Source organism: Xiphophorus hellerii, chromosome 3 (genome assembly GCF_003331165.1).
Source record: "Xiphophorus hellerii strain 12219 chromosome 3, Xiphophorus_hellerii-4.1, whole genome shotgun sequence".
In the NCBI taxonomy this organism is placed as follows: domain Eukaryota; kingdom Metazoa; phylum Chordata; class Actinopteri; order Cyprinodontiformes; family Poeciliidae; genus Xiphophorus; species Xiphophorus hellerii.
In genome coordinates, this window is record NC_045674.1 from 21612459 (window position 1) to 21632235 (window position 19777).

The 19777-nt window shown below is 36.2% G+C and overlaps 2 protein-coding genes across 3 annotated transcripts in view; both read left to right on the forward strand.

The window, feature by feature from the left end:
• On the forward strand, window positions 1–11858 carry LOC116717838 (transcription factor E2F3). Its single transcript, XM_032559473.1, has 8 exons — window positions 1–540; window positions 3458–3584; window positions 4644–4774; window positions 5926–6014; window positions 7225–7384; window positions 8387–8500; window positions 8933–9074; window positions 9927–11858. Exons 1-8 carry the CDS (start codon window positions 259–261, stop codon window positions 10217–10219), a joined length of 1338 nt encoding a protein of 445 aa, XP_032415364.1. The 5' UTR covers window positions 1–258; the 3' UTR covers window positions 10220–11858.
• Window positions 11859–14370: 2512 nt separating this feature from the next.
• The window catches only part of cdkal1 (CDK5 regulatory subunit associated protein 1-like 1), a 195799-nt gene continuing 190392 nt past the window's right edge, over window positions 14371–19777 (forward strand). Inside the window, exons 1-4 of one of the 2 annotated variants that reach the window (XM_032558700.1) lie at window positions 14371–14507; window positions 14667–14755; window positions 16457–16620; window positions 17847–17959. In XM_032558700.1, coding sequence (XP_032414591.1) covers window positions 16463–16620; window positions 17847–17959 — 271 coding nt within the window. In that variant the 5' untranslated portion in view covers window positions 14371–14507; window positions 14667–14755; window positions 16457–16462. The remainder of the gene's footprint in view (window positions 14508–14666; window positions 14756–16456; window positions 16621–17846; window positions 17960–19777) is intronic. The other variant, XM_032558699.1, reaches the window with a different exon arrangement.

Sequence of the window (19777 nt, forward strand, 5' to 3'; positions counted from 1 at the left end):
GCGTAAACCGTATCCCTTCATTCATCAGGCCGTTTCCTGAAGCCATTTCTAGACGGGAGGAACGAGAGTTGCGCTACTTTTAAATCCGTTGCATCTGCCTAAATGCACGTTCTTAAGGAAAAATACTTTTTGAAAATCGATCATTCAGACATTCATCTTCACGTCCGTGTGATTATTTTTGTCTCTGCCGCGACAGATTAGCAGCCGTACGGGCTTTAAAGTTGAGAGGCAAGAAAGGGGTTACCCCGAATACGCAAGATGAGAAGAGGGATCTCCTCGGCTCCGGACAAAGTGATTTTAGCAGGGGTTGGGGGCTCCTCTCTGGATAATAACATAATTTTAACAGCTCTCTCGGATCGTTTAAACCCTGGTCAATCTAATACCACGTATATTCAAATAATAACCACCCCACCGCCTTGTAACGTTACACAGACATCAAGTGTGTTCTTATCCGAACCTCAGGTTAACAGCATTTATACAACCCCGCAACAAGCTGCTGCAAACGGAACCGGACAGCGACCCGCTCTGGGAAGACCACCGGTAATAACCTCCACAGCACATTTCTCACACATTTCTCAACTACAACCAGGCTCCGGTGTGATAAAACGTTAGCCTGCTAAGCTAGCCGAGCTTGTTGTTCGGGCAGCTAACGTTAGCTGCTTAGCCAGGGCATTCCCACGACTCAACCCCAGCTATGAAGCTAACTAACTAACCCAAATAGGTTGCTTGGGAGTTTTGTTGACTCCATGAAGGCAGAAGGCAAGTTTGCGTTAGTTTAGCTTTTCTAGGAATGCAGAGGTGCCGTGTAACAGCGAGCTAGCGAACTTCATGGTGCTTTAGGGTCCGCTTCACCTTTGCAGCCAGATGGAAATATCGGTAAGGGATGAGTAGCGTTAGCGCTGGCCTAGTAGCTGCTGTTGATGTCTTTATTTGGGGTTGATGGGGGGGTTGTTTGGCTGCCTGGTTTTTAATTGGCTTATTTTGAAGCTTCCTAATTGAATACAAGTAGCGAAGCTTTCAAAAACACAAACTTCCTCACGATTACAGCCTGGCCTCAGTTTAGAAACTACTCGATGGAGCTCTCGTCGTCTCTGAAGATGCAAGCCAAGTTGAATCTGGCGTCAAACTGTATTAGCTTTCAAAGCTAGGTGGATTATTGATTATTAGACCAGAGAGGAACATAACTCGTTCTCCTTGACCTATATTTTGAACATATTTTCATACGCATTTCGCTTTGTTAATAAAGTGACGTTGTGGTGGTGTTTCATGCCAAGTAAAGTGAAACCCAAGTTTGCTGCTTTGAATCTCATTGCACGTTTCCTGTAAATTGATCATGCACAAACCACACGCTTGAGTTTATGCAGAATTCAGGGCGTAGAGCTGTTCATTGCTATTCATCTTTCATGAAGGGAACCAGTAAGTGTGTCAGGCTGTAGCCATGACCAGGCTGAGGGGTGAGGGGATCTGCTTGGTGATATAAAATGGCTGACACTTAAACTGTCAGAGGACATATTCATGTGTCTTATTATATATTTAAGATTCGGAGACTAGTTTTTAAAGATTTAGGCATTTCCTCAAGATACTGCCACCCTCAGATGTGTTTAAAGAGGAATGCACATTGTTGCTTTGAAACTACAGCATTGTGGGTACTTGCAACACACTTTTGAAGAAGTGTTTTTTTTAATTATTATTTTTTTTTATTCCAATGTTTCACAATTAATTTAAACCATATGTTATTGCAGGGATGTGTTGGTGCCCTGCAAGGCAACCTGTCCCCGGACATTAGGTGGGAGACGTTGTGTAATAATAACCTAAGTTGTGGTTAGGAGGGGGTGTTGAAGAAACTGTGAAGTGTACTGTCTCAGGAATAGTTAAAACCTTGACACTTACCTCATAAGGCCTATCGATTTATCAAGGTGTTTTAACATTGTGCAGCAGGATGCATTTGTGCCGTTCTTACTGAAAGAAGACAAAGTTAAATTAGTTGAACCTTTCCAGCTAAAGTACGGTACTTAAAAATTTAAGTTGCCTCATTTAGGTGTGAACCTGTGTGGTATACTTCAGTGTGACTGAAGTACTCACAATAACATTTGAAACCTTACATTTAGAATTTGGAGATTTCTTCACTTTCTTTTGGTAGACCTTTAGACATTTAGAACATGCACCTGTTTAATTTAACATTGGTTTTTCTTGTAAATTTGCATTTTGTACAATGTTTTGTGCAAATACTAAACATTTTAGTTTTTTTTTTTTTTTTTTCCAGTACAAGACACGTTTAACAAGTGGACATTATTTTAGTCAGGCTCTGCTAAAGTAGCCAGCTTTCAGCTGGCTTCCTAAAAGACATGCTACTTGTGACTAGCCTACATTTAAGTGTAAAACCACTGTAATTCATTAAGTAGGATCGGTGTCTTCCCATAGTAATCCCAGGATTGCCCATTGCTTTTTTTCTTTTATTATGCAAATGTAATTCTTCTATACCACCAATTTTGTATTTTATTGTAAGCCAGGATTAAGAAAATAGTATTTTTTAAGCCAGCTGACCTGGAGTGTTCAGCAGCAGGTGTGAAAAAGGACAGTGTTTCCATAGAGACAACATAAATCTGGAGCTTCAACCACATAAACAGAATACTGAAAAATTTTACATTTTAAAACCAGATTGTACTTTTACATGAGTAGCTTCTGCTACACTTAGTTGTGTAGTGATGGAGAAGAATGTACACCTTTAAACTGATATAGTTTTCATTAAGTGCTGGATGACAAAAATATGCAGATATATTGTTTTTATTTTGATACTACAACTGCACTACTATGCAGTACACAACTGTGTGTGGTTATGTTTTTGGAAAGTAATGAAACCCTCTGAAAAAATAGGGTTGGAATAAAATTAATCTCAATCATATCTAGTATATTTTTTTCTTAATGGATGGAAGACTAAACAATAATGCGGATCCATAGTCGTAGAAGTTTAATTTAGGATTTGTTGGCAATCTTCTTGAGACACAAATTGATAACTTGTAAAACAAAACCGATGACCAACTGCAAATATGATGTAGGATCAGAATGTGTTGAGATTTTTAGCTTTTTGTCTCTTGTAATATGCAAATATACAGTTCATGTCTCTTGTGTTTTGACACATTTGAGCCATTTGTTAGCAGGTTGAGGTGATTCCACAAAGACTGAAAAATAGGTCACTCCATTGGACCCTGACACCAAAGACCCTCTGACTGGCTGAGCTGAAGTGTTCCAGTGAAATCTTCCATTTGTTTTGCTGTTGTTTGGCCCATACGTGTAATTAGCTTGGATTCAAAAATACCTGTTGCCTCCCATGTAAGAGCAGCTTTATAAATCAGTGGCGAGTCTCTGTCAGATGAGCAAGAATCACCCCAATAACGAATGCCTGCCAAGTACCTAACAGGATCTCACTTTCTGTTGACGCTTGCTTGTTCCCTTCCAGGCAAAAAGGCGGTTGGCGCTTGACGACTCGGATCACCAGTACCAGTCAGAACCAGCCAAAAAACCAAGAGGAGGAGGAGGAGGAGCTGCAGCTGCAGCAAATGTGACACGGCTTAAAACACCCAGAAGTAAGTAGCAGGTTTTAAGGAACCTGATGTCTTGTTTGTGAAGTAAGGTCAGAGTCTTCTAATTAAGATGTGGTTTAGAACCTTGGAACAGGTTCTATTATCCACTTTCAATCTTTTGATAGGTGAAAAAGTTGACTCTACGCTGACTAAACAACAGCAACCTGCTGCTGCTAGTGAATGTTTTTTTTATGCAGGAAAAAAAAAACAACTGTTTTTTTAGGCAAAAGCACAGAAATGTGAAAAATAAAAGTATTACTTTTGCTTTTGTAATTTTCAGGTGGGAATTTGTAGAAAAAAAACAAACTCCATATTGACAGTATTTGAATGTCCAGAATTCCTTCAGATAACCTATAGATTATAAAAGTTTTTTCCTTTCTTAAAGTACTTTTATTTTTGCATTAAAATTCTTGTTAAAATGTTTGTTTACTTTCCACATCACGAGGTGAGATTTTGCATACAGGACAAACTGACCAAGTACCACACTGTGCTTTAAAAAAATATTTGTATTTAATGTAAAATAACCTAGTTTTAGTTGGAGCTGATCCAGGTTAGTCCAAATGAAAAAGCCATCTGAGAATTGTCCCGTTCACACGACTGAACCTGGAGCCCACTTCAGTGTCATGTTTCATTCTGGTTATAATGTGGACATAAAACCCCACTTGGAGATTTTACATAGTTTGTACCTAAATGCACAGATTGTTTACAAAAGTACATTAAACTGATAACAGTCCAAGCTTGTTTTCTACGACGTGATTCTTCTCCCTGCCCATCTGGCTTACAGTCCAGCTTGCCTGAAAAATGATGTCAAAGCTCATGCTTAAAAAAATGTTTTACCTACTTCGGTGTGAGGATAAGATCCTAAGATCCTCAAAAGAGAAAAAAAAAAGTCCCTTCTACCGTTGCATACACTTTTTGTCTTATTTTTTTTTCTTCGTTTTGATTTAGAAGAAAGTTACCACCATGAGGAATGTAACCTCCACTGACCATCACTGACTTTTACACAACCTCAGCAACAAAAGTACTGTTTAAATTACTTTCCTCAATTTTCACCCTCCTTAGCCCCCAAGTCTCCACCTGAGAAGACGCGATACGACACTTCGCTGGGACTGCTCACAAAGAAGTTTGTGGATCTACTTGCTCAGTCTACTGATGGTGTTTTGGACCTCAACCTTGCTGCTGAAACCTTACAGGTGAATTCACATTTCAGTAGAAGTGTGCGTAAGGTGGAAGCTATCCAAACTGATATTAATCCATTGCAACGCGTTAGCCAGAAATATGAAAACTAGGTGTGCAAATTTTAAAACTTGGTGAGTGCACTTTAGCTGAACCGATTGGAAATGTTGCTAAAATTTTGTTAAATCAGGAAAATTGAGCCTATAAGTACACAGATATTGATCCAACTGGTCTTAGTTTGCCTAAAAGGAAATATTTCACCTGAAACAGAGGGACAGTTGTTAACTTTGTAACGCCATCCCAACTGTGAACGATGTTGTGGGGCTGTTTTGCTGGAGGAACTTTTAACCTCTTATTTCATTGTGTATTATGTAATTGTTCTCATTTAGTTGACATTGAATGTTACAAAATTAACCCTGTCTTTTTTTCCCATGTAATGTTTTGATCTTGATGTGCGCTGTGTTTTTCTTATGCTCCTCTGTTAAATAATGTTTATTTAAACTAAGATTAAGGTTAGCGTTAGCATGTTTTGATAGGACTTGTTGATCATTTTACTTGTAGCACATTTCTACGTAGTCCCAGTTAAATCATTAAGTTCATATGGGAAAACAACTTCAGAAAGCTTTATCTAAATTAAGTTTATGTAGGTTTTAATTTTCTTTCCTTGATCAGCACATAAATGAAGTGTCAGATTTGACTGACATCAAACATACACAATTCATTGTTCTCTTCCTGTTAACCCGGTTTTTACAGAGTAAAACTCTTAAGTTATAGGTGAAACTTAAAACCAATTAGATCAACTCAATGATTTGATTGGTTTGTAAAACACTTTTAAAATGTTTATGGTCACAAATGGGATCTGGGAGACTGGCAAGCACCATGATAAATTGGGGCTTTCCAATGAGATTCATACACTGCCTGCATTTCTGTGAGACACTTGATGTCTAAAGTCTGTTGTATTCTCGCAGATCAGGTGTGCTTTTATCTTTATGTAAGCATGTATTCTTTCTATCTAAAGGAAAAATAAATACATTTTTAGTAATTTATAATTTGCTTAATGATTTGTTTAAATCATTAAATAAAACTGATTTGTATGGAAAAAGTACTGCTGTGTTTAAGAGCTTGTTAAAATGATCATTTCTCACTGGCTTCTCCTGTATTCTCTCAGGTACAGAAAAGGCGGCTGTATGATATCACCAACGTATTAGAAGGTATCCATCTTATCAAGAAGAAGTCCAAGAATAACATTCAGTGGATGTAAGTAGTCACCGTCTCGCACTCTGTCCTACAAATATAGATTTGGAATTTTGTTTACAAAAGAACCCAGACAGTGTTGAATTTTGCTCAGGGACGCCGAATGTCTAAATAACACGGCCAGATTGTTTTTCTATAAGTGAAAAAGGATCAGTTAATTTCTTAGGTTGTATAATAGAAAACACTGCATCACAAGCAGAACTCCCAGAATTTTGTCAACAAACATCCTCACCTGAAAGTTGCCTTGGGTGAAACCTTGCAAAATTTGACATCTCCTAATTTTTGCATCTGGAAATCCCCTACACCATCTACTAATTTTTAATTTAATTAATTTAATTTTAACTGAATGAAATGGGTATTTGCACCCAAATCTGAGGGAGTATCAACATAAGCTTTACTGGCACTGGTGCCAAAGTAACGGCAAGGTCAAGGATATAGTAGACAAGCAGGTTAATGTTTTAAGCTTTGACCGTCATACAGAGCATGGTTGAACCATTTGAAAATGGTAGAGAGCATGAATGCAGTGAAGAGGGCCTCAACAGGGGATCTGCAGAGGTCCCTTATGCAGGCGGTGGAATTTAATGACAGGAAAATTGTAATTCATGAACTTCACAAATTTAGAATATTCGAAAATACAATGTTTTCCACAAACTGTATTGAAGACATACTCTGGTAAGAACACTAAACAAAACTGAATATTAGTCTACATAAAAACTGTTGGGTGTAATGGAAAATTAAGCACTGCATCACTCCCAACATGTCATCCTCATGCTAAAGGCTTTTCTCCACAAGCAACAAGGAAGTTGCTAAGAACTGATGAAAAGATGACACTAAGTAATAAAACTGAACATTAACTTGTTAGAGGCTGAAAAAGTCTGGAGAGTTGGTGAGAAGGTCATCTTCCAGCAGAACATAGAGCTTAAAAATGCACCCAGAGCTAAATGTGAATCCACAGACCTTTAGTAGGCCTCTCCAGAAATTTCCTGATATAATACTTAAGCTATTTGATTAAAAAGCGGTGGAGCAGGCATACATTTTAAAGTTGCAGGACTGAAAATGTGGCCACTGCTTGATGTGTAAAGCTGTCATGACCTAAAAGGATCACAGCTGTACCTGAAATCTGCAGAGTATATTGTTACAGGGGCAGAATACATGCATCCTATACTTATAAGATTTTTGTTTATAGAAATTGTTTAAACTCTTGTTTTCTCAGGGGCTGCAGTCTGTTGGAGGTAGAGGGGGCTCTGAGCCAAAGGCAAAGCCTCACTGCTGAGGTTTCTGCGCTGGGCGAAGAGGAGCAAAGGCTAGAAAAACTCATACAGAGATGCAGCCTTGATATAAAACAAATGAGCGAATTACCAGGCAACCAGAAATATCCTTTTTTTATGTGTGCGTAGATTTGAAAAACACTAAAGTGTGTTTTATGCTACCTTCGATTTCTTAAAATATCATGGTCCATCAGGTATGTGTTGTCAGTAAATGTCTGATTTCTTCATTAGAAGGTTAATTATATATACCACAATTCTTCCTCAAAAAGCTTAAATGGTATAATTTTTTACAGAATACAAAAATATTTTTTTCTTAAAAAAACAAACAAAAAAAATCCTTTTGGGGAAAAAAAAGGTTGCATACATTAAAACTCTATTTACATGCGCTGCATAGAAATACTTTTTTACTCACTGACAGGCTAAACGTTTCTTGCTTTTTTTTTAATACATTAACCAAAATTATACTAGAGTTATGCTGTTTCCTCAAGGCTTCACGTTTGGCCTGTGTTCTCAGACTTGCAACAATATCCCTCTTTGTATCGAAAGTCATTATTGTCAAACACTTTGTTTCATCAGACTACAAAACATGACTTTTTATAATTAAGGTCTGTGTCAGTGAAAACTGGAATCTCTTTTTCCTATATTTATAATTGGACATTGTTTAAAGAGATGAATGTGGCACATTCAGACATTTATACATTTTATTCAGAGATGAACAAAGTTCGTGGTTAATTTTTATTTTTCCCGAGTTCTTATCTGATGTCTTTAATTTTTTTTCTTGACGTCACACAGGGATGCTTTTTGTCTGTCTGTGCCTCCAATTAGTTGTTGTGAATTAATCATAGCATAATTTTTGTTTTCCCAAATTGTCTAAAGCTTTTAAATTTGAAGAAAGGAATTAATAAATATCAGTAAATTATTCCTCATTCTGGCATTAAGCAAAGCAATTTTTAATCCTAAATGAGTGTAAACAGCAAAAGCTTAATCTGATTTAATAGCTGACTTTTTTTGGAACAGTAATTTGTTGTTTTACAGTGTGTATCTTGTTTCAGCCTCATATTGCTATAGTGTTGTTGTTTTTTTTCCCTTAACCCCACTGTTTGCACTTATGCTTATATAACGTACCAAGACATCAAGCAGTTGGGGAGCCTGAGAGACCAGACTGTAATTGTCGTCAAAGCGCCAACAGATACCAAACTGGAAGTGCCAGACCCTGATGAGGTTTGTGCAAATACTAACAGGCTGAATTTCTTTGTTCTTGCTTTTTCTTCATTTGATGAATGAGATGCATTTGCCGAATGATGAGGCTTAACTTTTGATAATGCTTGTTAATATTGTATTCTACTCTAAAGTGCTGCTGTAGGTTGTGGACATTGTGATTCGCAATTGCATAAACTGAATAGAGATTTCTTTTCTTCCTTAGTCTGTAAATCCTGCAGATGTTGTATGCAACTTTCAACTGAATTCTATAGCAATATCACAATGTTGTTGGGGTTTGTTTTGAAGATCTTCAGCTAAAAATGTCAAAGTCTACATATGTTGGCAGCGCTTCCAGCACATTTCTAAATTGGTTTAGAAGTTGTTGCCTTTGACGTTTGACAAAATTTGTTGAAATGAGGCTTGTATGTTTGAACCCTTGTTTCCTCTCTCCAGAGTCTGTCCATCCACCTCAGCAGCACAAAGGGTCCTATCGAAGTGCTTTTGTGTCCAGATGAGGAGAATGATATGAGAAGTCCTGTAAAAAATGGCAGCACTGACATTAATGGCAACTCTCCTTTCCTGAAAGTTGTTCAAGGTTGGTGACAGATATTTATTAACAGCAGTTGTTCACACAGAAGCTTTTTAGACCAAAATACTACCTCAGTTATTGCTTATTTATATACATATTAGTTTCAGTTTTATATTTGTACAGGCTATTGTAAGAGGGAAATATATAGTGTTGTAGCTCTTACAAAGTAGCTTCTTTTTTTTTTAACTTTTATTAAAAAAGGAGAAACTTATACAAAGTAGCACTTAACGTAAAGATGATAGATAACTGAAACATGAATGGTGTCAATTTCATAGTAGGTATCAAATCGCCCAATTCAATATTTTAATCTTGAGGAAACCTCTGATAAAAGTTGTTAGCTTCTTCATTGGATGTTAAATAGCCTCAGAAATTTTGTCTTCATCTTTATACATGTTTCAAACACAAACTGCAACTGCTATAAATATTGACAAACCATTCTAGGAAATAAAAGATGTATCTGACAAAAAGGAAGCTCAAAATAACCTACGAACAAAAGAGTAGGCTGTACAAAGCAAAGTCGTGTATTCTTTCCATAAACATGGCTTTACTGAATCTGAAACTTTAAAAAAAAATAATATATCCCATAGCTTTGGGTTCTGTTGATTCACTTAAATGAAAGATTTTATAATCGTTAAACATTGTAAGTGTATGTTGGGACAAATGGCAGAGTTGTGCTCTAGAACTTTCTTTCTGTCCTTATTTGTTTTCGCATATATACTTTCGCAACAAAAATCAGAAACCTTTTGGTCTTCAGTTTGAAAGAGTGGTGATGAAAATGTGTGTTAATCTGAAGTTATTGTAACATATAAAAAAAATTTTGCAATGTCATGTTTTCCTAACATTGACACTATTTTTCAGATTCCAACTGCACAACCACTTCCCCCAGCACTTTCCTGTCTCCACCCGCATCTTCTTCCGCTGTCTCCGTGACAACGCTTTCCCCCATCTCATCCCCGTACACCAGTCTCCTCCAGCAGACAGAAGACCAGGTCCCTTCATCCCAAGGTCCCTTCTTAAACCTTGTGCCTCCCATCTTGGAAGATGACTACCTGTTAGGTTTGGAAGATGACCAGGGGATCAGTGACTTGTTTGATGCCTGTGACTTTGATAAAATGCCCTCACTTGGTCTGGATGATCTCCTGTGTAGCTAGCATCCGCTAAAAGAAGATCGAGATGAAACACAGAGGGCTTTGATGGTGTATTTCTTTTTTTTAATCTTTTTTCCCTTGCAAATGTTTTTACACAGGTTATAGAAACATGTAGGTAAAGGGAATCGGCTCACTGTACGATGCAATGTTTGTCGTACAGAGAAACAATTTGAAGGAAAGCACTCCACAAACCTTGGCATTATTACTCGTGTCCTGATTGACTCAGTTGAGTTTTTCTTGGCGGTGTGATAACATTTTAGATGTTAAAAATGATAAAAGGCAAGGGTCAGGAGGAGGTTTAGAGTCGCCAGTGTATGTTTGAGCACCATTCTCCAATTTCAAGCTGCATGTCCGACTGTGTTGATGCACAAGTGAGTAATAGGTGCTCTCTGAATTAAAACAGATTAACTGGAGTTGGTCGTGTAGTGATAAAGTGAAATTATAACTGTGCAATGATGTATGCAAGACAAAAGTCTTGTCTTTTTGAAGTTGCAGAACCCCCGAAACAAAAAAAGGGCCATAACCCTCCTGAAATTAGGGGTTTAGCTAAAGAAGCACCTAATGTACCCAAGGGTTTAAACTTAAAAATCATCTGCAGTTCATACTTTTTTGATACTTTGTAAATTGCTGATTCCAACTGCTTCAGCCCTGCTGCTGTCTTGTCACCTACAATTATACTGTGTTGAAAACCATTGAGTTTGAATCAAGTGCAGCGCAGTGCACTGTGCGTGTTTTTTTTGTTGTTTTTTTTTTACTTTTTTCTTTTTTGGAAGTTCAAGAATTTTGTACTTTTAAAGATTTTAATACTTCACCAAATGACTTAATGATCCGCCATGGAACAAAAAAATCTGAATGAAACTGCAGTATGTGATGGGTTTCCCCAGACACACAAGCATTTCATATAAATGACAAATTCTGCTAAATTCTTAAACCATGGTTCGGAATAAAACCTTGCTTAATATAGAAGCTGTTTACATGTTGACCCCCTGGCTTTTATTGATCACTGATGATCCTCCTGCTGCTAGTGTTGACTCTCCCCACCCCCATCGCCCCAACTTGACTAATGTATAATTGTGTGTACAGTGTGAACGAGTTGTCAGATTAAGCCAGCTGTGTGTAAATTCATGTACAGTTTTCTATATTTTTGTCAATGCACAAGGTACTGTAGGCTACCTCTCACTCAATGTTAGACTGTCGTAGTAGAGCATAGAGGTCAATGCCATAATGTGTGAAAATATTTGAATTCCCCTTTTGTGATAGAAGTTATATAATTTAGCAGTGGGTTGAATTTTACAACCTGAAATGTTAAGACTGGAAATACCCATGCTCTTATACCAGTTTAATAAAGTCATGTTTTAATTGTCCTCCATAGGGTGCACGTTTGATTGGCAAAAGATGATTTATTGAAATTTATTGGTAGATAATTTCTATAAGTTATTTAGCCTATATTAGTTTTTTGCTTGATGTGAAATTAGAAAATCTTATACACCCCCAAAAGCAGTTTTTACTGACCCAAGTGTAGTATTTCAATTTAATTTACCCTTAGCATAATGTTTATCTGTTCTGATGAACAAGTAAGATCACAGGGTTCCTAAGTGTTGGAGGGGGTTAAAAAATGGAAATCTGATGTTTCCAAATCTTAGAAGGAGTGAAATGCCATCTACAACATTGTTGAATTGAAAGCCAACTTGAGTAATGTTGTATTTTGATTTGTTAAAGCTGCACATAAAAACCAACAGCCACATCTTTTTTGTACTCAAATCCCCAAGAATATATAAAAAAATACAAACGTCTAGAAATTTAAGTCTTGAAAATTATGGAATTTTAAAATAGAAGATGTATTGGAACTCTGTGATCAGGTCTCAAATTTCCAAATACCAGGGAAACGACAAAAAAAAATGCATTTTTCACTTTATTACAGAGTGCCAAAATTGATTGATTCTAAGGTTAACCTGAAATCTTAAAACATGTCAAGAAAATCCAGCTTCATAATTGTCTGGAACATCAAATAAATTAGCTGAATTGACAACATAGTTTATTTACAATTTCCTGGGTAGCATATTTGTATCAATGTATTGTTTTATGTATTCACATTTATGTCCCAGTTTAATTCTTAAACCTCTACACCCCACACCGCAGTTCATGTAGATAATCTAATTCTGCATCCATTTCAACCAACCATTTTTATGTTTGAAACTTTTTGTTTGGAAGATACTGTACTTTTGAATAGTTTTGCTAAGAAATGTTAAAGATTTTAAATGCACCACTAAAGGATAGTGTTTTGGACTATAATCGGTGACTTAAAATCGCAGCTTGTCATTTTTCTGTTATAAGATTTTGATGCGTGATTTAGATCTTGCAAAAATAATTTGGATTATTATAAGAACTGAATTCCAGACTGAATTCATGTCTGGCTGTTCTGTGACTATTAAGCTGTTACCAAATTCATACTTACCATAAATGTTCTTCAAAGATTATGTGGAAAAGAAATTGATAGGAAAAAACCCAACTGTAACAATGATGATATCATTGCTTGGTTTCATTAACCAGAAAGAAAAGAGTAAATTGCAGGTATTTTGCAGTTTGAATGCATGGGTGGCAGTGCTGTTGAATGTTAAGTAAACTAATTGGATGTTTTTGATGTGTGTCATTGAGTTCTGAATTGTTCCTCAAAAGTGAGGAATTTTGAATTGTTTGTGGGTGGGTGGGCTGGGAGTGAGGGTAATTTGATGTTTTTTTTTTTTTTGTATTCTGGACATTTGCAATGGAGAAAAAATAAAGCAATATAAGCAAATTATGTTTTCTTATTAATGTTTGGATATTTGTGAAGAAAAGTATTTCAAGAATAAGTTGCATGTCCCACCAATAGTCACAAAAGGAGGAGACGCAGGGTTTAAGTTGATCCATTTAATGGTTTTAAAATATGCTTACACAGGTCTGTTATTGTCTCATAAGTCGGTTGATGTAAATTTTGTCCAAATGTAACAAAAATGCGTTCTGTTAGAGTAAATCTGTGACAAATGTAATTGTCTCAATATAATTATACCAAAAAATTGGATCTATGTCAATGGTTGTAAAACTGTTGTATAAGATGCTTTCTAGAGATTTGCCAATAAGCATAGTATTTTTGCACTAATTAATAATTGCATCATCAGAACGTGCTCAAAAACTTGCAGTGTAGAAAATGCTGAGAATCTTCCTTATTAAACGTAATTTACTTGAGGATGGCAACACTCCCTAATATTGCTCAATGTCAAGTTTGAAAACCAGTCTTTGCCAGTGTTTGTGTTCAGTGAGCAGGATAACTGATATTGGTGACATAAACTATGGTATACTTCTGCATTTTGTAGATTTGAGCACTCTACCAGCAGCAGATTGGGGTTTGTGGGAAGTCTTGGATCTTTCCTCAATTGAATTTTGACTTTATGGGGAATTTCATGTTGGTTTTCAGTCTTGAAAGTAAAAGCAAAACAACAACAACATTGTTTTCATTTAAAGCCAAGAGGAACATAGCTCTGCATTTTTGACCAATTTCCAAACAGTGGGAATAATTGCATTTTTTTTATGACAATGAACTGTCAAAGTATGCTATGCTGTACTTCTGCTTTTTAAATACCTTCACAATATGGTGGTACTTTGAGGACTTAGTTTTTACTCCAGAGGTACTTGTTCTGACGATTTTATGAACTTGTGTTGTGTGTGATAATGGCTAATGACACTATAACTACAGTGCCTCCATCTGGTCCACCAGAAGATAAAGGAAAACTGTAAAATATTTCCATTGCAAGAAAGTGCACATGCTTAGCATCCCGTGTGCACTTGTAAGGGGCACATATACCAGGGTGCCCATTATGTTTTCCATAACACATGAAATGTTGAATCTTGTATACTTTTTAGTTATACTTTTAATAATTATATTTGCAATTAATATCGTGTAGGCAGAATGTATGTAAAGTAAAATGGAATAATTACACCTGAACTGTATAATACAATTTTCAATCCCTTTGTCAAAGGGGTCTTTTTTTTGTTCCTACACTGATTTAGACTTGTATCACATTTTGTTGTTCCAGCCAGAATGGGTTAAAAGTATCGGTAGTCAGTTCCCTTTACGTATATAAAATTAGCTCTCGTCACGTTTGTCCCTCGTTGCTTGCCATCCGCCTACAAGTATGGCTGTTCTGTAGTTGTAACATCTGTTTTTGTTGCGTAAATAATCCTAACTTTTTCCATTATAAGCAACTTTTTCCTTAGGACTTTAACTTACCTGACCTAAAACGACATTGCAGTCCAGGTGAGGTACATTCATAGTGATGTTAGCTTTGGGTTTGTACAAAAAAATGAGGCACGTGGGTAGTTGTTAGCGTGGTGATGCTAGCAGAGCTAACGGCTAGCTGATGTTTACCAGCAGAAAGTATCAATGGTTAATGCTGCTTCGTCATTTTTAACACAGCTGTTAATCATTTGCGTGTGTGTCCACGCCCTGCGTGTGTGTTAACATGACCAAAACCAAGCGTGGAAGTTAAACTGCAGCTTGGAAAGGTAATATAACTTAGCTTTCTGTATATTTACAGAATGTTTAACGCCTTCATGTGAATGTAACGCTACATTTAATGTGTCATTAGAATCTGTGAATCATATGCAATTAGCTATACATTTGCATTAAGTTCACTTTTTAAAAGCCTTAAGATACAAATTGCATACACATGCAAGTTTGTGTAACATGATACACATGATGCACTACTATTGAGGAGGGTGGCAACCCGCTCGTCAAACGCGTCAATAGACTGTCAACACAGATGCTGTTTATTGTATCAGTCATACTAGATTTGAGGAAAACCTCTTTTTACCTTAAAAACGTCATATCACATTAAATTAAAGAGTCAAAAGCTGTAAGAAAACTGACAAGACGTATAATTAAACAGTTTCGTGGTGGTCATTATTGTACTGCTAATCTTTGAATTTTCTCTTTAAGAGAAAAATCTTTAAGAGTTTTCTCTTTAAGATTAGCGTCGCACATACAGTACAGACCAAAAGTTTGGACACCTTCTAATTCAATGGGTTTTCTTTATTTTCATGACTATTTATAAGGCAAGAAATCCCACTTATTAACCTGACAGGGCACACCTATGAAGTGAAAACCATTTCAGGTGACTACCTCTTGAAGTTCATCAAGAAAATGCAGAGTGTGTGCAAAGCAGTAATCACAGCAAAAGGTTGCTACTTTGAAGAAACTAGAATATAAGGGGTATTTTCAGTTGTTTTACACTTTTTTGTTTAGTGCATATTTCCACATGTGTTATTCATAGTTTTGATGCCTTCAGTGTGAATCTACAATGTCAATAGTCATGAAAATAAAGGAAACTCATTGAATTAAAAGGTGTGTCCAAACTTTTGGTCTGTACTGTACATGGTGCATTACGGTAATAAAGCAATAAAAGAGTCCCCTTACAAAAAAAAGAGAGGAAAATGAATTACATAATTATAAAAAAGTATCTATTAAAGACACATGCCTATTATTGTAATATATAAAGTAATAGACAATCCAGAATAAATATTTAATAATTGTCCTCTAGATTCTTTTAGATATTTTCATAGTACTTCACAGTGGCAATAGAGAGCATGCTTTTTTGTTGTTGTTTTCAATAAATTATGTCTTTCCTATATCAGTGGGAGACAACCAACTCCATAGATTCAGTTAAAGGGCCACCTTAACAATATCCAGAATAAATATTTAATAATTTTACTCTAGATATTTGGAGATAGTCAATCTACCTCATAATTGCAATACAGAAGTTGCTTTTGTGACATTTTCACAAAAATATTTCTCCCAACTCCAAAGTGGTGACAACGCACTCTCTGTGGATTCTGTTAGTGTCAACTGTACTATAAATAGAATATCTATTAATTTTACTGTATGGTTAGGAGAAATACTATGTCAAAGTACCTCATAATGCCAAATCTGGATATGCATTTGTCTAGTTTCCAGGATTTATTTTCTCTCCACTCATAAGTGTAAACTTCATAATGTTACTGCAGAATTTTTAAGAAATACCAAGTCAGAGTGCCTCATTATACTTTTAACAGAATCCAAAGACAACTTGTTGTCACCTCTTAGCATTTGAGAGAAATGTTCAAGTTTGAAGTGTAGGGTCAAGTTCAATAAAAACGTGGATACTTAAATTCACATTTTAAGTATTAAGTTTTAAACACAAGTCTTTAAAACCGAGCTGTGCTTTTCAGATCACCATGCCATCCGCCTGTGACTCTCTGATTGAAGACATTGAGGATATGGTGTCTTTTAATGACCCCACTCCTCATGACAGACAGTCTGCAAGAAAGAGTATTCTGCCAAGGTCAAGAAGGAAGAAAGAGCTTTTAAGCAATGAAGAGCTTCAAGTGGACAGGTAATTTAATTTTTTTATAAACCAGATCTACTGGTAAATAATATAACATTCAGCCACAGCAAGGAAAGAACATTCTTTTTAGTCATTTTCCAACAACTATTGGTAGTCCAGTGTAAAAAGTTAACCCATTCTTGGCTGTTCGAAGCAAGTGTTGACCAGTTCATGTTATTTATATGGCACCAACAAATGCCTTTGTCAACACACTTTACAAGACAAATGGGTCCAGTTCAAAAATCTGAAATCTGATTGCCAGAGTACAGTCCATACCATCCTTCCCTCAAATTATATTACTCTGATAAAGTGATTTGCTTTGCTCTAAAGTATGGAAATTTGCTTTAATAACCAAATAAATATGTGGGGAAAAAACTCCATATAGGGGCAGAAAGGCCCCTGGTTGGGATTTAAACCCTGTGCCTTCTTGCTCCAAGGGAACAGTACTAACCACTCTTGTCACCCACCAGGCAGCCGCAGTTTGTGGTCTTTGATTAAGGTATCAAAGATTACAAACTTTGAAAAAAACAAACAGTGAAATGGTCCTCACCATTCATCTAACTTGAACATTGTGCTGTTGCCAGATACAGAAGACTTTACACCATTTAGCAATATCATCATGACCACTGACAAAGTGGTACTGCTTCTCTGTCCACATTAACCTTTTCAAGAACCCTGCATGCTCTTTTAAATATCCTGGCAGCTTTTGCCAGGAGTACGTCCCAGCAGTTTACAGGCATTGTCAGAGCCTGATTTTCTCCTTTTAAAAGTAGGAAACTAAGGGTTTCAACCTGTTTGATAGTTGACTTTATTAAGTTAATGGCATGACGGACCCTGTTTCAAATTAAAATGTTACTTTGAATTGTTGCACAACACTTATCTAACATGTCAACTTTAATGCTCAAAGCAGGATTGTTTGGTTGATCTTTTTATTCCACTGAAATAAAATGTGAAAAAAAACCTTTTTGTGTGTTTGAGTCTATACAGATATCTCTCAAGAAATTAAATTACAAGAATTAAAGCCTTGAAGTATTTCACTCAATGTTGAACAGATCTGTATAATGAGTGTTACTTTCTGAAATGAGTGACAAAAAGTACTGAACCTTTTCCTGATGTTCAGATTATTTATAAAGAATCTGTTCTTGACTAGGGAGTTGTTGATGCAAGGCTGGGCTGCTATACAGATTTATCATTTTGACTTGCTGTAAAATATATATTCAATCATCTGTTTTTAGTTTGATCCCTGGCACCCAAAAGATCTGGATGAAAACGTGGGGATGCAGTCATAACAACTCAGATGGGGAGTACATGGCTGGACAGCTCGCTGCCAGCGGATACAAGATAACAGGTAAGAATCTGGTGAACTGAGTTGACGTCAGAAAGCAACATGACACACAAAACATTACTGATAGATTAACTAGAAGGATAGAGTTTAGATGTGCATAAACTGCTTAAAATGAAATGGTATTTAATTTTCTCTTTTGTTGTGCATAGCTCAAATTTGAGTTTTTTTTTTTCCAGAAAATTTGTCAGTATCATTGATAAACACAAGAGGGCAGTGTTATGCTGCCTATCAGCACCCTGTGTTTTATTACAATTTGAATGTTTTGTTCTGAATAGAAGCTGAAAATTGTTCAGCTCTCTGTATTTTTTAATACAAATTATTGGTCTATTTAAAGGTTTATAATGTTGTTCAGGATTTACTAATCCTTAAAAAAATTATTTTGTGACTTGATGATCAATATGTATTCTGATGCCTTTTGAAATTATCCCAGTTGTAGTCCAAATGCTTTAGGCTAACAGAACAATTTCTCTAAAAACCACAAGACTTTACAGTTGGCAAGTTAATGCTTGAAACAACTTGACTATATTAAATTCTTCCTTTCATTCTAAGATTTGCATGCCTTTTGCATGGAGACTAGACAGTTTTTGATCTTGATCATAATGTTTCATTTATTTACCAGGTTACCAATTATTGGTTGTATAATCCATGTAGTGATAGCTTGTGTTGTCGCTCCTTATGAACAGAAGCATTCATGTGTGGGTTTTAGAGACCTAGACAAAAGAGGAAAAGGAGTCTATCCCTGAGGCGTTTTTCTCTGCATGGGGTCTGCATAGCCACGAAGGACATTAATCACATATTTCAAAAAATGCAAATGTACCCATTCATTCACATACACACTGTCCCTATTCACAATGCCCTCCTTAGCATGAGCCAACAGTTTTCGACTCGTCTGGTAATTTAAGCCCCTGATCTCTTTATCTTTTCCACCTTTCTTTGTTTTGCAGTTTTTTTGTCCCATGAGTTTTTCTGTGATTATAATGAATCGCTCTCGCAGCGTTCCTCTTCACTTTGCTGCCTCACCTGTCCTTGTATTTGGTAGCAGATCTTTTGTTCAAGCATCTGCTGGGGCTTGATATTTTGTGTGCCATTAGTCACTCTATAGAACGCTGTGTTCAAAAGTGGAATGTGAAAGTTGACACTCTTGTTTATCTGTTTATAGTTGTTCTCTGTTTCTAGGTGCATAAAGTGTGTTTTGTAATCTTATTTTAGTTCACGATGGGTTCACTGACTTTGTTGAAGTTCAGCGGCAAAAAAAATCCTGGTGTATTATAGTGTTATTTCAAATAAGCTTAGTTTGGAGTTACAAAATTAGATTTTCTTATCTCTGAATTGAGTTAGTTTCTGGCTAATTTGATTTAAAAAAAGGACTCTGCAGTAATCATACAATTATAGTGGATCCTAAAAGTGTTCAGCATTTCTATTAGATCTAATCACCGGATTATTTTCAATTTGCACCCATGGGAAGGTTCCCGTTTTGTTGTACTTAATTCATAACATAGATATTTGCACAGAAAAAAATAACAGTGTGTGTCTGTAATAAAGTGATAAAGATAAAAAGCAAGTGCTGTAATGTGACTCGGTATGGTGTCCTGTGTCCTCAGAAAAATAAAAAAACAAGACATGTTCAGGGCAAGAAATTTAATGGCACATTTCAAAAGCAATTTTAATCGGCTCAAATGCAAATAGTGTTGCCAGCCCTCTACCTAGTACATTTTGTTGGTATTTCACATAAAATCCTGATGAAACATATTGGAGTTTGTAGTTTAAAAAAAGCTCAACAGGTTTTTATACTTTCGTCATGTGATGAATCTCAGATAAACC